The 16,616-nt window shown below is 40.8% G+C and overlaps 1 protein-coding gene across 2 annotated transcripts; it reads right to left on the bottom strand.

Annotated features, from left to right (window-relative positions):
* Positions 1-675: 675 nt before the first annotated feature.
* LOC124635592 (ecto-NOX disulfide-thiol exchanger 2-like) lies at positions 676-16,517 on the bottom strand. 2 transcript variants are annotated; one of them, XM_047171518.1, is made up of 10 exons: positions 15,935-16,517; positions 7,210-7,368; positions 6,136-6,620; positions 5,815-5,958; positions 5,131-5,314; positions 3,214-3,320; positions 2,058-2,165; positions 1,593-1,730; positions 985-1,339; positions 676-742 (listed from the first exon to the last, which is right to left on the bottom strand). In XM_047171518.1, the coding sequence occupies exons 1-10, from the start codon at positions 16,263-16,265 to the stop codon at positions 738-740; spliced, it is 2,016 nt and encodes a 671-aa protein (XP_047027474.1). In that variant the 5' UTR covers positions 16,266-16,517; the 3' UTR covers positions 676-737. The 2 variants fall into 2 exon arrangements, with proteins under 2 accessions (XP_047027474.1, XP_047027475.1); XM_047171519.1 differs by lacking the exon at positions 15,935-16,517 and adding an exon at positions 10,362-13,497.
* Between the last annotated feature and the right edge of the window lie 99 nt (positions 16,518-16,616).

Consider the following 16,616-nt stretch of genomic DNA (forward strand, 5'->3'; position numbering starts at 1 on the left):
GTCCACATCTGGCGAATGTGCCGCGAATGCGCAGCTCGCGAGCCGTTTGCGACCTGCCCGCGAGCTGCGCGCGTGCAGTCACTGCAATAGCTTGGTGCGCCTCTTTAGCGCAACTCATGCAAGGCTCGTATAGAGCGCGCGAGCGGCGCGCGATCTGCGCGCACTCGGTTCTCGCCCTTACAGTTCCGTTTATTATTTAATAAAGAGCGCATCGCGCGTCGCCTGCGCGCTGATCGCGTACGGCGCTTAGGTCGCGCGCGAACTGCGCGCGGGCGGCGCAGAAGCGGCGCACGAACAAAAATGCACGCGCGCAGCTCGCGGGCAGGTCGCAAACGGCTCGCGAGCGGCACATTCGCCAGATGTGGACGCACCCTAATATGCACTCATGCAGTCATGTTGCAGTACGGTTCACAGGAGAATTTTTGCATACTTTTTTCTAGCTGCTATCACAAAAATATAAGGTGTAATTTTGAAAATACATGAAAAAATAAAGCTATGTAAGTTTACTGTCTCAGTTAATTATTACTGCATCTATGTTTGTTCGATGCGACATTATTTACACAGGACACATTGATGTGTATTTGTTTTCTAGAGCTTAGGTTTATCTGCTAAAACATTTTCATGCGTGTAATATTGGTACGTTTACTGCGAGGGATAACGAATAAAAAACAACAATACATAGTCCACCAAAATCATTTATTACACACTAAACCCTTGACATTATTCATTACACACAATTAATCTATTGATTTCTGACACTTACGCGAATATTAGACATTTAAATAAAACTACTTTTACGGATTTTATCGCGTTATATTAATATTATTTAATCCCGACGTTTCGGATCCTTTACAGCATCCATGGTCACGGGCAGTGACCCGTGGCCATGGATGCTGTAAAGGATCCGAAACGTCGGGATTAAATAATATTAATATAACGCGATAAAATCCGTAAAAGTAGTTTTATTTAAATGTCACAATTAATCTATTTTCATATTATCAAAAATGGTAAAACACCACTTATGTTCAATACAGGCGCCGACTCCAGTAGTCTTACGTTGAAAGACATCATTATACTTCTTCAGAACTTCTAGAACAGTCGACTGAGTGACCCCTGGGGTTAAAGATTTCACGTATGACGCTAGGTAGTCTAATGTCGCCCCTCGCGGATGAACCATGAGGAACGCTGACAGTAAACTGATGAGCTTGGCTTCGGAAGAAGTAATGACTGCTTCTGAAGATGTGATCTGGTCGTCAGGTAGTGGGGGTGGGGGCTGTGGCTTCACGGGCGTGTCCAGGGTCAGGTTTGGCATCGGCGGCGGCGGTAGTGGTGGGTATACCTGGAATGAAAGAAATAATTTTAGTGGAGCTTATAAACAATGTGAACTATCGTCGAGCAGCTTTGCTCGTCCGAAGTTGGCAACTATAGACTTTATGAACAAAACAAAGACATCAGTGGCTAACTTCGTACAAGCAAAGTAATTTGACTTAAAATGAAACTGTTTTAAAATCAGGATAGGACCACGATGAGCTACTGATGGGATAAACACTCACACGTATCATTTTATGTATCAAATTAGATTACTTAGTTACCTGCTTATTTTGCTGCAAAGCTTGTTGAGCGATGAAGTGAGCCTTGAACTTCTCGAATTTTCTCTCAGCTTCGTCCTTGGCCAAATGAGCTTCATTCTTATAACCTTCCAACTCATAGGATAGGTTTTCATTTTCCACCTGTTAACAGAATATTATTTTTAATGCACATTACACAACAACACCTATCAGCGATCGATCATAAGGTTAAGACACGCTTGGCGGGGTCTGTCAGTGAATGGGTGACCATCTTGTCATGACGAGTTCCTCCGTCACGTTTAATTCCTATGAGCTATCAGGTTGCCAAGGTAACAGCATTAAAGAGGTATGCAATCGCTCCATGTAGTACACTGGTGCTCAGCTGCATGTGGTTAGACAGGGAACCGAAATCAATTAGTTGGGAAAGGACTAGGCAGATGATAAAACATAAAGGTGCCTTTTTTATACATCATACTGTCAAGTACTTACTCTCAGCTGCTCATATTTTTCCAAGGGGACCGTATTCTTCGATCCCACTTTTTCATTTTCATCTTCATCAAATAGAGAATTATATTCCTCTCGGATGTTGTCCAATTCCTGTGAAATTCCTATGATTAGCATGTTTTGTTAAAAACTATATTATTTGTTCATATTTTTCCATTTTACGAAGAGCTGGTCACCACGTCGCCATCTTGTTTTTTCTTCGTCCAAAAACGAAAATTGAAAAATTTCCAACCTGCCAAATATTGTTGAGTAATAAAGTAAATCTTGTTGTTATAACAATTGGGAATAAAGTGATGGCTCCACGTTATAAGACCAATGATGATCAGGCTCGAAGATATCTGCTGATGCTCAGGAATCGAAGTCTGCCTCTGAAGCTGATGACTGGTGAATTGAAGACTCGAAGATTGAAGAAGCAACTCGCACATGATGCAAAGGCTCCCGTTGACGGCTCGCGACTTGGTTTCTTATAACTTGAAGCCATCACGATAATATAGCAATACTTGGCAGATTGGAAATAAATACTTTACCCGTCGTAGCAGACGTACACTTGAAGATTAAGCTCTCGAATACTCCTTGTAGAAAAAACTGCCCATGTTACGCCAATTCACGCTATATTAACTCACCATTACCAATCTAGACTTAGGTCTCGGGTTTTACCAGATCCCGATGTGAAAATAAAAACTTTATCCGAAGTCCCCTCGATTCGCCTCATTACCATAATATCCTTTATTACTGATCTAGAAGGCTGTTGCATTCCTCGAGAACTTCTTTTAGCTGTGTATCACACATGTTTGTGCGTATTTTTATTGATTCTTCAGGCGTTAACGGCGGACCGGATTTTGATGAAGCTTGGCAGTAATCTAGCTATAAATTAAAGTAACATATAAGCTAGTTTTTATCCAGATGCGGGAAATAGTTCCTTCGGTAACCTGGTGAAACGGCGGCTGGAAGCTAGTGCATAATAAACATGTGCACTTTTGAAACAGACCTGTGTGATGTAGCCAACATCATTGTTGCTTACATCAAGCTTGCAAAAAGTTTAGTTTTATAAACCTCCTTAGAAAAGGTCAGACAGGCAGACATTTATATAAGAACATGTATATTTTAATACGTGCTCTTGCATATTAAAAAAGTTACGTACCTCAGTCATTTTGAGCCACATCTCAATGTTCCGGCGCTGCTGTTTGGAGAAATGGTCGGAAACCCGCTGAATCTTAGCTGCCGTCAGAATTTTCGCTACCTGCTCGACTGGCGTTGACAAATGGTTTACATTAAAATAGTAACACCGACATTTTATACTCTGTTTGACTTAATTACTATGCATTAATGCCAAATCTGCAGTATGGAGGTCTGTTGTATGCAAACAAAATATAAAATGTCAATGTTGATGAAAAATCTACATGATTTTGTTTGTTAATCTTGCTTTAGCTTAGAAATTGACATTGCATTTTGTAGATGCATCAGGAAACAGCGATGGTAGCTAATGCTTGTATAGTCCACCTTGACATTTCATGCTAACAATCCAAGTTTGGAAGGAGCAGCAAATTTCTAGTTAACTTTTACGGCAAATGATTAAATAGCTGGTGATTTAGCCGTTATATTATTTTCTGCAGAGTGAATAATGGTTTACCTGCTTGCAATTCCTATGCAGTTTGGTTGCATTCATACTCACTGATCAGTGTGAGTAGTTCTATTATTTTTTTACCAATCTCATCCTCATTTTGATTGTAGTTGAATACTCACATAAAAACGCGTTTAATTGAGGCTGGTAGAAAACTTTACAACATTTGGAGAGCCTAATCTGCTTTCTGGACAAAAGCCTCTCTATTTACATGATACCTTCTCAACCCTTATCTTTGGGATTTTTGAAGATGATGTTCTACCTCCATGGTCCTCTGCATTGTGTTGATCCACCATCCGCAGTTGTCGCGCTTTATAAAAGCTTCTGCTAAACCTGCTATTGAAATAACAGCAGCAGAAACTTCTGTTAAACCTACCCTAGCAAATCTATCAAAGCTGCATCTGCACTTTGTCGTTCTGTAAGCCTAGCGGTCACGTACGTGTTCCCCAGGTGTACCTCCTCCTGCTTAGTGCTCCGCAGTGAAAGTCACGTGACAGACGCTAGGCAAATCGGGAGCTACATCTGTATGGATTGCAGCAAATTATTACCTACATTACCTGTTACACCAGTTACACAGTGTTTTCAGAAACTCACAAAGCAGCTCGAAGTCTGGAAGTCTGTGGTATCACAGCTACTTGGGAGCCCTACTTGGGAGGGTAGATGAAGCGCGCTTCAACTGCTACCCAGTAGCAGTCGTCGTTACTATTCTACTTCAGAGGTCGTCAGGCTAAATTGAGAAACTCTGATCCTAGGTTGCTAGGTGATTAAGCCTGCAGCTCACTCGATGAGAAGACAGTTGAGATAATCAGCTACAGCAGGCATCAGCTACTTATTTGGACCCTACAGTATCAAATTACATTGCCTTCATTTAAATTGCAGAAAAATAGCAGCGTGGGTCTTTCACCCGTAACCTAACGTACCCTGAATTCGTCTTCATTTCATTCGCCCCTTTTCGCCACTATCTCCTTCACTGGTCCATATTGTTGAAAACCTTTTCTGAGGAAATAACTCAAACGCCAATCGCTCAAGAAAGTCACGTAGAACACGTTCGTGGGAAGAACTGCATCACTCGCTCCTAAAAAGCTTACTTACGTATAAAAATAAAACGAAAATGTCAGGAAAACTCCAAAACTGTCATTTGTAACACCTATTATGTCTTCCAGCTGCTTATCTATCACCAAGCTGTTGCCAAGAAATAAAAAAAGAAGCTACTCTAGGAACCGCACACACTCCTTGCAGCAGCCTCCAATTTCTTCACCAGTATAGCTAAACAATACAGCATATATACCAGTTATTCTACTATATCTAGAAAAAAAAATGATGGTTCTTGGTTAATCTCCTTCAGAAGTCTTGAATCCTCCTCCCATCAGCATACATACACATTGGATCACCAATGTGACTCAAATATTCTAAGCTATACAAACTCTATCTACTTACACTGCGTAACAATATGTCCGAACTTGTCCTTCATACTGTTCTTCAGGGTCTGGTACTCGTCATCTATTTGCATTTTCTCGTTGAAGAGTCTTCGGAGCTGGTTGTTGGCTGCTTGGATTAATGTGTAGAAGGTGTTCGCGTTTTTCTTGTTGCATTCTCCACGTTCAAGCCATGCTGCTAGGGTCTGAGGAGAGGGAATATGTATGGTTACGTATTTATGTGCTAATGTTTTGCATTGTATATTGTACGAGAATATGCAATGGGCTGGCCAAATGTATGATAGTAAAAAAAGTGAATAAACGTAATTACGCATAGTCAATACTTTTATTGCTTTCCACACGTATTCTTAGGTGGTAGTACTTATAAATAGTTCACATGGACCCTGTCGGGCACAGCAAAATAAGTGGGTTATGTTGATGCAGACCTAAAAAATTGCAGAATGTTTATATAACAACTTGTGCACACTTCAATAATTCAGAATTTTTGTTAAAATCGAAATTGGGTAATTCAACATTTCTCTTTGATACAAACACAAATTTGAGTGAAAATGAGGCCATTTACAAATATGAGTAGAGCTCACCTAAGATGAGTGGCTCACCTAAGTTTCTGTACGTAAACGTGGTACTGGACCACGTCATTTCTGTTTATGTGAACTTCATTTTATTATTCAGCTATAATACTCACTGGTGCAGCCTCAGCGAACTCATTGTCACTTTTGATCTTCTCCCCTATAGCCACAAGAGTGTTTGCACTGAACTGTTCCACACGCGGTGGAGTGGGAGACCTCTTGCGTTTGTTCTTTTCGTGTTCATTCTGATCCTCACGGTTCTAGAAGAATATAGGGAAGTTAGGAAATTCTAACTATGTTTGGTACATAGACAGTACAGAGCCTGGGAAAAGACAGGCCACACAGTAATAAAAACTTGAGGAAGCAACTCGCTAGTAACTAACTATTCCCCTATCCATTATTCCACCTATTTCTAGGTATATAATACTTACACTTACCAAAGCATAATCAATGAAAATAGTGGCAGCCTCGCTGTCCTGCTGATTATAAAACTTGATACGGCATCCAGATATGAAGAAAGCGTGTTCCACACTTTCTGGCTTCTGGAACCGCACATGACAAACTCCTTGCTTATGCAACTTCACATCGTCGACCGGACCGAACTTTTCAAATATTTCACGAACGGTCTCTTTGGCTATACCAGGGGGTAGGCCTCCAATGAAGATGGTACGGCACCCGGGAAGTGGGTCCCTTCGTGGTGGGACTGTGGTACCAGGGAGCATGGGGAGTACGACTCCGTTGGAGAAGTAAAGAGACTGGGTGGTCATCTGCACAGTTGGGCTCATCATGATCATTTGTTGTATCATGTTGGCCTGGTAGTTCATGGGGGCCATTCCTGGCATGTCCATTGGTTGGTTCATCATGGGATTTTGCATGTTTTGCATGTTCTGCATCATGTTGTTGTACTGCATCATTTGATTTCCTGGAGAAATTATGAGATACTTAGTTAAACCACATATAAAAATCCATTAGCATTTCACTTAGAACGCTACCATGAATACAATGAAGGAAAGAAGAAAGAGTTTATATAACAATATATGTATACATTTTCATAGGCAGCCATTCTTTAATCTGCTATACATGCAAAACCCGGTTTATGAAAGTATAGCCTACTGTCTACTGAAGGCAATAAAAAATTAGTTTACTTAAAAATTCATCAAAAACAATAGTTTTATTGAGATAATACTATTACAGAAAATAAAACTGGGCTAAGGTCATATAAGCAGTTGCTCTATGTTAAACATGGTAATCAGCTAACTCCAATGCAATAAGTAGTTGGGAAAAGGCAAGGCAGATGAGATGATAACACAACGTGACTTACGGCCAGTTTCTTCATCAAAAGTTAAAGTTAAAGTAATGTCTAAAGTAAAAGTAACGGTCAAATACATTTTTTCAAGGCTAAAGTGACAGCAAAACTAATAGAAAAATTGAATTTGACTGTTACTTTTACTTTAGACATTACTTTGACTTTTACTTTGGCTTTAACTTTTGATGAAGAAAATGGCTGTTACCTTGCATAATCATATTATTATGTGCCTGCAGGTTTTGCTGCTGAGTGAGTCTATCATTGTTGTCCCACTTGGACTGTCTCTCTCGGTGCTCATTGCGGTTCCTGCCTCCTCGGTCCTTCTGGTCACGGGTACGAGACCTGGAGCGACGACGTCCCCTGTCTGAAATGTTTATAGACAAACTTAACAAATACACACATCAAAAGTGTCTAGGGATCAAGCATTTTTATGCGGATTTCTTGAGATTGAGATGTGGCTTTGTAATAAATTTATGATTTTATAAATTTATATGGATCCTTTTTGGTGCATTTCATAATTTGAATCAGGAACTGTGAATCAAATTCGAGTAAAAGATGAAAATCAGCTGTCAATATTTTCCCTATAAACACATACAACGCATTGAAGACATTATTAGTGCTACTGTTTCCCTACTACTGATTAAAACCAACGTTATTATGGAGCGGCGACGTCATTTAAGCAGGGAAGAAATGCTCAGAGCCGTGGGAATGATAGAAGCTGGTTCCCGGCAACGTACTGTGGCTTTAGCTCTGAATACAAGTCAGAGTGTTATCAGTCGACTTTGGACACGTTACCGAAGCACTGGTACCGTAGCTGAGCGCCATGGAGGACGGTATCGCTGCACCACACGGAGACAAGACCGATACATTCAAATCTTAACTCGAAGAGCTCCAACAATAACCGCCATGATGTTAGCCGTGAGGCTTCATCACTCTTCAGGGAACTTAATTAGCGACCAAACAGTCAGAAACCGCTTGCATGAAGTGAACCTTCATTCCCGAAGACCGCTACGGGTACCACCTATAGCAATGCACAATCGTAGGATTCGATATCAATGGGCTCTTGAACACAGAAATTGGGCAGAAGAACAATGGCGTTTCGTGTGCTTTTCTGATGAGTCTCGTTTTGGTATGAGACCGGATACAAGACGTATACGACACTGGAGAACCCCTGGACGCCAACAGCGATTAAAATCCTGCCAGGAAGTCCATCCTTATAGTGGTGGAACCATCATGGTATGGGCGGGTATTTGGATCGGCGGAAGAACTGAGTTGATTTGGATCAGAAGCAACCTCAACGCTCAAATTTATGCTGAGACGATTGTATCAGACGTCATCGTTCCTCTACAAGTGCAAATCGGTCCCTTATTTCAGTTAATGCATGATAATGCACGACCGCACACCGCAAGAGTTGTAAGACAGACTCTCGCGGCAGCTAACATCAATGTCCTGCCCTGGCCTGCTCAGTCGCCAGACTTGAACCCGATTGAGCATGCATGGGATATGCTACAGAGAAGAGCTCTGCCGAATATGGAGGGTATCCAGTCGCAAGAAGACCTTTTTTTGTTGTTGCAACGAACATGGGCGGCCATTCCACATCGTGATTTGGATGAACTCATTTTGAGTATGCCAAACCGATGTTCTTGTGTTGTTAGTGTTCGCGGTAGAAACACGGATTATTAATTGTTTAAGTTACCCAATAAACTTTTAAAGAAAACTGTTATTTCAGTCTTTTTTTTCGAACTTTTGTGTTAGTGTTTCAAATGTCAAAAATCCCTTTATTAGGAAAATGGCAAATTTCTTTATTAGTGCAAAGGTGACTTGGTTTATCGTTACTGTGACAAACGAAAACACTTTATTTGATGAATCCTTAAAGAAAATTTTAATTAATATCAATCAGGAGAAAAGTTATTGCAAAAATATATGTTGATCCCTAGACACTTTTGATGTGTGTATTTGGAAAACGAAAATACCAAACCATCCTACTAATACTGTAAATATGAAAGTTTGTGAGAATGTATGGATGTATGTTTGTTATTCTTTCACGTAAACACGGCTGGACCGATTCAGTTGAAATTTGGTATGTAGATAGGTGATACCCTAGATTAACACACAGGCTACTTTTTATCAACACACCATGCGGGCGCAGCCCCGAATGGAAGCTAGTATTATATAAAGAGGTTTTTTGATTTTACAGCATTTCACAAGTCCAGATGTTATTTTTAATTTTAACAGTAAAAATTTAGTATCGTTTGATAGGCGGAGCGGAGGAAAGAAGGGGGGGGGGGAGAGGGGGAAGCTTAACCTGTCCGAGTCGGGGTGCCCTAAGTCCCGAGCTCGCTTTGCTCACTCTTGCATAATAAGAGAAATAACATTATAGTAGAATCTATATCTCTCTGGATTGTTATAAAAATGAAACCACAATAAATATTAACATTTATTATTATTTTATGTTGTATGTCTCTACCAGACCTCGGGACTATAGAGTCCCGGATTTTTGGGAGGCGAACGTAGGGCCGAAGCCAACACGCTGAAGCACTTTTGAGACAACTTTAATGAAATGGTAACACAAAACCGAGGATTATCCCTGTATACACTATAGAAATGTACCCAAGGACAATCCCCGGTTCTGTGCTAAACTATTGCTAACTATGGATGAAAACTACTCGGGCCATCACAAGATGGGATGCTAGTGGACTAGAAATGGGGAAACTACGGGAACTATGGCACCTGCCGATGACAATGTATTAAATACATGTAAAAATGGCAGGTGGAGACTCACTTACTGGGCCCCCGGGAATCAGTCGCTAAATCGCAACAAGAGGGCAACAGGTACATGAGCGGCTGAAGGGTGAGGATACCTCGGCAGACTTTAAACGCAGATCACGCGCTCCCTGTGGGTCCAGCATCACCGGCCCACTCGCCACTTACCACGAGGCACCTACCCTCCGAACATGGCTGCTAACCCTGCTCTAGCGACTCCACTCTGACCGGTCGATGAAGGCAAGCCAAGAGGCGGGAGGCCTATCCCCCGTCATGCTTCACTCCGGCAGGCCGGAGATGGGGGACAGTATACTCTCCCTGGAGCACTCGGTTATATAGAACCGCAGGGTCGCTACTCCCCGTCATCCGCCTTATTAAGCCTTTATTGCCAACATAAATGTGTACAATTTATTATTAAGTTTTTAGCATGCAACTATGTAGATGCATTTACATCGTAAGTATTTATTTCATAATTCTATTACTATTCTTAATTTCTCCTTTCTGGTTTGATGTCAGCGTGTCCTTGTGACACATAGGCCTCCTCCAGCTCTTTCCATTTTACTCTTGTGTAAGTAAATCTATGGCATAGTATACCTGCATTCTTTTTTATGTCATCAGACCAACGTTTTCCTTGCCTTCCTCGTTTCCTTTTTGTTTGAAATCTAGGGTTCCATTCGGTAATATCTTTCGTCCATTTATTCCTACTCTCTCTCTCATCCTGTGGCCTGAGCATCTCCACTTAAGTTTTTTTAGTTTTGACTACGACATCTTCTAGTCTCGTGATTTGTCTTAAATCTATAGCTCTCTTTCTGTCTTTTATGGTGAAGCCCAGCATACTCCTCTCCATGGCTCTTTGGCACGTGGTCAGTTTTTGGCTTTGTTTCTGTGTGTTGGCCCAGGTCTGGCAACCATAAGTGAGGATGGGTAATATGCATGTGTTGTACACTTTCCTTTTCATTGCAGTAGTATATTGTTTACTTTTTAGCACTTCTTTGAGAGACCAGAACCGTTTCCAGGCATTGGCTATCCGCCTTTCTATTTCTGCATCTATATGGTTGTTGAAAGCAACAAGTTGGCCGAGATATATATAGGAATTTACATATTCTATTTCTTCCTGACACTTATTTGTGATATATTTGTTATTATTTTAGTTTTTGTTTTGTTCATTATTAGGCCCACCTTTTTGCTCTCATTTGACAAATCTTGGAGCATGTTGTTAAGGCACTCTGCATTATCTGATATAAGTATAATATCGTCCGCGAATCTCAAATGATTCAAACGTGTTCCATTTATGTTAATCTCTAAGTTATCCCATTCCATCTTCCTGATGACTTCCTCCAACACGGCGGAGAAAAGTTTTGGAGAGAGTGGGTCTCCCTGCCTCACTCCTCTGTGTATGGAGAAAATTTCTCCTTCTGTTTCCAATTTTATTTGTGCTTTGCTGTTTGCATATACCTTTTTTATTAACCTTACATATTTGCTTTCTATTCCTTGGTTTTTCAGGGCTTCCCAAATGAAATGATGTTCTAGGCAGTCGAATGCTTTCATATAATCCACAAACGCCATGTATATTGGATAATCATATTCCTGACATTTTTCAACAAGCTGATTTACCACATGTATATCTAGTTGCAAACCTATAGGTCTATAGTTGCAAACCCCGATCTAAATCCAGCTTGTTCTCTTGGCTGTTGTTCATCGAGTTTTGTAGTGATGCGTTTTAGTATTATTTTCGAGAACACCTTGTATAAGTTTGACATGAGACTTATTGGCCGATAATTTCCCATGTCAAATCTGTCTCCTTTCTAGTAGATGAGTATTATTGAGCTTAATGTCCATTGTGAAGGTATGTATTCCGTATTTAGGATAAGATTAAACAAGATAGTTAGTTTTGATGTTGTTTCTGACAATGTTGCTTTCATCATCTCATTAGTTATATGATCAGGTCCATTTTTCTGAGTCTCAATCGCATGTTGGACTTCTCTTTCAAGAATCGGAGGGATATCTTCCGTTTAATCAAAGAGGTTTACGTTGAATTTTAAGGTGTTTCCGGTGGAGTATAGTTTTCGGTAATCGTCTGTTGCTATCTTTAAAATTGGCTGTCTTCTTGTTTCTTCCTGGTTGTTTTTGTTTTTTTAATTTTTGGACCCATGACGTCACTTCTCTTATTTCTTTGAGTGCTTTATTAATACCCCCAGTTTTAGTAATGTGATTTTGAATGATTTTGATTCTTTTATTCAACTTGTCTTGTTTTAAATTGCGGCCTATTTCTTTGCTTAGTTTAGTAATTTCCGTTAATGTTGCTTTACTTTTTCTATTCATGAGTAGTTCTTTTCTTTTTTGAATGAGATCCTTTGTTTTAGGGCTTAGTGTACATTTGTTTATCTTTGTCTTGGTTGTTTTTCTGTAGTACATATTGTTTATTTCTCTGTTGTAAGTTTCTTGTGTTTTATGTTTTTCTTCGGGTGTCGTGATGTTCTGAGGCGTTATATCGGCTGTCCACCACATTTTTCCCATGATGGAAGTGTTTCCTTTGTTTCTTTTGCTGTTTGTCAGATAATATAGCTCTGACCATGCGATGGTTACTATTGAAGTTAAAGTTATTTATTACGCTATTATCTTTAAAGGAATCGGGTCGATTACTGGTTATGAAGTCTATTTCATTACGGTAGGTCCCATCGGGCGACATCCAGGTCCACTTCCTGGCATGTCTTTTCTTGTAAACGTTATTTAGTATAGTAGTCTTTGATTAGTTTTTCAAAATCAAGTGTTTTTTCCATAGTGATGTGATGGAAAGTACGATAAGATGGAAGGGAAAATTGAAATTATATGATGGAAAAGGCATAAGGGTTCTTGACATTTTTATCCTTACCAATTCGATATATATTACTAATTTCCTGGCTATTTAGATGGGTGCCTGATTCTTGAATTGTATCTTTGACATGGTCTACAAGTACCGCTTCAGATTTTTCGATTTCTGTAATGCCAAAAAAGACTCAGTTGAATTTTCTTTTTTCCCTTTCAATCACCTTAAGTTTCTGCTCTAATATTGATATTTTTTCTTTAAGCATTGTATTTTCTTCCGTTATTATTTATAATCGCTCATCTAGTGCTTCCATAACATTTTGCGTCACTGACACTGTTATGATTTTGGTTTGCTGGTTCAATTTGTCATCCAGTTTTGCCAATAATAATTCCATACTTTTATCCATTTTTCGATTTGTTTACTGACAGCACTGGTAGAAGTAGTATTTCGGATTATTGTGGCTTGCCACACCCACTGCGTCAGTGTCAGTGTTAAAGAGACGTTGTTGCTACTGACAGATTTGTTGGTTATGTTGGTGGCACTGCTTACTCTCTCTTTCCTACTATGCATCCCACATGGTGGTGGGGTCAGCGTTCCTTATTTTTCTTTTCCACTTCGCTCTATCCGTGACGTCGCTCTCGGACACCTGGCACTCTTTCAAGTCTTTCGACACTACGTCCCGCCATCTGGTCTTGGGGCGCCCTCTCGATCTTCGACCGGGGATGGAAAGTTGCAGAGCCAAATTTCCTACGTAATCAGGTGGTCTTCTCTTTACGTGGCCGTACCACTATAGCCTGTTGGTGTAGTAGTTGGTGGCACTGCTTACTGATATGACTAATATCGGATTGCCATATACAAAAATAGAATAGAATAGACTTTCACTTTTAGGTTATCTTGTTGAATTTTATAATGCACTTTTTATTCCAAGGATATTGTTTCGCGCTTTATTCACACATTTATTTCGTTTTCTATCCTCTGTTCTGGTGGATTTTGCGTTGTGACACTTTTATTTAACACTTATTACACTAGTATTTGTTTATGCTACGATCGCCGGAACCGGATTCCCATTTCAGTCATTTTTCATTTATTAAATGAATAATTATTAACAACATTTATTAATTCCTCAAAAGGATCACGGTTTTTCTTGTCTATTTCTCTTCTCCACAGAAATTCATACAGCAAATCATTAATATGTGTACGATTATTATAATTATCTTTACTAAAAAAACGTTTTAAAACACGCCACTGTGCCTTGATCCGCTTTGTGTGATTCCCATCCTCAGCAACAAAGGGGTCATCTGGGTGACTATGATTCAGCTTGTGGTGGATGTATCCATGGTCACCCAGACAATCATAGGCCTGCCAGTAGTCAGTACGAATTGTTGTGCCCTCAGCAACATGTTTTTTTATTAGTGGCACTAGAATTTCAGTTGAGCGAAGATTGTCTGGGCAGACTTCCAGACGTAGATCCTCACTCCCATCCTGGATCATTCCCAGGATGCAGTGGCCTTCAATTCGTTTCCCAAATTTGTTTACATCGATTTGTACTATTTTGCCGGGACCTCCAATCTTCCCGGCAAGTGCTTCTCTATTTTTTTGGTAGCTTACAACTGCCTCTCTGTAGAAGTTGAACCAATCATGTATGGTTGCGCTAGAGAGGCAGTGTTCTCCTTCTGTGTAATCTTCTTTTTTTGTGCGATCATAGCTAAATTTGTTAGCATACGCATACATGAGGTAAAATACCCGTGGCATCGTTATTTTAATATTATCAAACCAAGTGCCTTTGCCTCGGCTCACTTTGGATTTGGATCGGCATGGCCCTCTATTACATACAAAAGATCCCACCGTTTTATTTGTTGAGTATTCAACCGTCATACCTTTTTTGTGATAGTGACATATTTTTTCTTTTTTTATCATCCCTCTTTCCTCTGCAAATGCCACAGCTTGCTCACGAGTGCCTAGTCTTTGAAAGACTTTAACTAAATTCCACATTGCACGCACTTCCGCCACAACTAATCGTCGCTTCAAAGGTGGTTCGTCCTCTGAACTGTTCGAACAGCTTGTAGATGACGTCGGTTCGTCCTCTGGCACGGAACGGCTCGTGGATGGCTGAGGTTCGTCATCAACCACAGAACGGCTCGTGGATGGCCGAGGTTCGTCATCAACCACGGAACGGGTCGTGGATGGCCGAGGTTCATCCTCGATCACGGAACGGGTCGTCGGTTGCTGAGCTTGGCCCTCAGCCGCAGAACGTCTTGATGGAAACTTCGACATGGTTGGTAGGCAGAAAATTGGTGTCCGGGATATTCACCCGCAACAGTCAGTCGATAAGGCAGAAAAATCGATGTCCAGTGTACGAGCGTAGTCAGTCGTGAAGGCAATCAATCAAAGTCCAGAGTATAAGCCAAAGTCGTCGAAAAGATTAACAAAAACACACCACGAAGCGCAGAGAGAAAATTCACGCAACTCGAAGAGAAACAGAATGACAGCTAATCACACATAACACAAATGACATATAACGCAAATAGCAGACATTTTACTTTGCGTTCCTTTTCACGGATTTGTACACCACAGATGATATAGGTACTAAAACACATTCCGTAGTCGCTAGTCGATCGCACATTTTAACGTTCCGTTTCACCGAATAACGTTGACATTACGAGTTTTATCTGATTTGAGGTTAGAAACATTTTTTGTAAATTTCTGGAAAAATATCCATTACCTTGTAATAAGAGTGGTAGCGTAATAATCGGAGCCCTCTACAAGATTTAACCACTTTTAGCCCCGTCCGCCTGCCAAACGTAACTAAAGCCAACCCGGCTGGCAGCATTGCCATGTTGGATGGCTGGCAATGCTCAACCTCTGTGAGAAATGAAAGCCAGCCTTTGGGTCCCAGGAAGTGTCAACCAGGCGCTGGGATATATCCCTGGCAAGAAGGCGGGCGCTTGGACCCCACGGCCCAAGAGTTTCAACCCCAAACGGCTCAAACATGTAATTGCTTATAAGGTTACTATACTATAGCGCGACGGATCACGTAGTTGATGTTAGCATGTCGTGGTATGCGGCTGGCACTCTGGCTGCACAACATGCTGTGGTGACCGAGGTTGTTGACAGCTTCCCCGCAGTGGCAGCGATGAGGAGAGCAGCATAGTGCACCTAGTCGGAGGCAAACGGCGAGTCTAAGGTGGTGCCTGGGTTTGAGGACGAAAGTGCAAGAAGCCATAGACCCGACTCTGATATATGTATATGTATATAAAAACTAGCCTTGATTACAAGGATTTTCATTGTTTGTTATTTGAACAGAACCTGAGATACTCTAGTGCCCTTTATTTACAAGTCATGTAATAAAAAAACTACTTACCATCCCTGCGATCCCTATCGCGTCTCTCATTTCTATCTCTACTATGACGCTTATCTTGCACTTCGCTCTGTTCATTGGATTCCTCCACAGCTCCCGACGCTGGAACATCTTCCGTTTGAGGTATCACAGGGCCTATGAACGCGCCATTATTCTGCGGCGGATTCACAACAGGCATAGGCGCCATTTGCATCTGATTCATTTCGCCCATCATGTTAAACGGAGGAATGAGCGGAGGTACCATCGGTCCAGGTTGCATCATGTTCGGCATCATATTAGGCATGGGATGCATCATGTTTTGCATGCCGAACTGCTCGTTTCCCCAGGAATTCATTGTCTTGAATGTCTCAAAGGTGAGAACTTCTCGTTAACCTCGAACAAGGACGTTTGGCCTTCAGCTACGTCGACGCTATTAGAATGAATCTCTTCTCACTTAATTTTATTAGCAATCACTTCACTGAATTTCAATCCATGAGTCCACAACTGTGATCCACAATTACACGGCTAAATAAATAATCAAAATTACAAAGAACGCAATTTGTGCAACGCAATGCAATTTGTGAAACTTCAAATTCAAACTTCAATCAAAGTCAAACCAAGCCACACACAGATTACTATAAATTACAGCACAGTTGAGCACAATATCAAAGAAAGTTAATTTAGAAATACAAAAATGCTCTATATA

This window comes from Helicoverpa zea, chromosome 13 (assembly GCF_022581195.2).
Source record: "Helicoverpa zea isolate HzStark_Cry1AcR chromosome 13, ilHelZeax1.1, whole genome shotgun sequence".
Taxonomy (NCBI): Eukaryota; Metazoa; Arthropoda; class Insecta; order Lepidoptera; family Noctuidae; genus Helicoverpa; species Helicoverpa zea.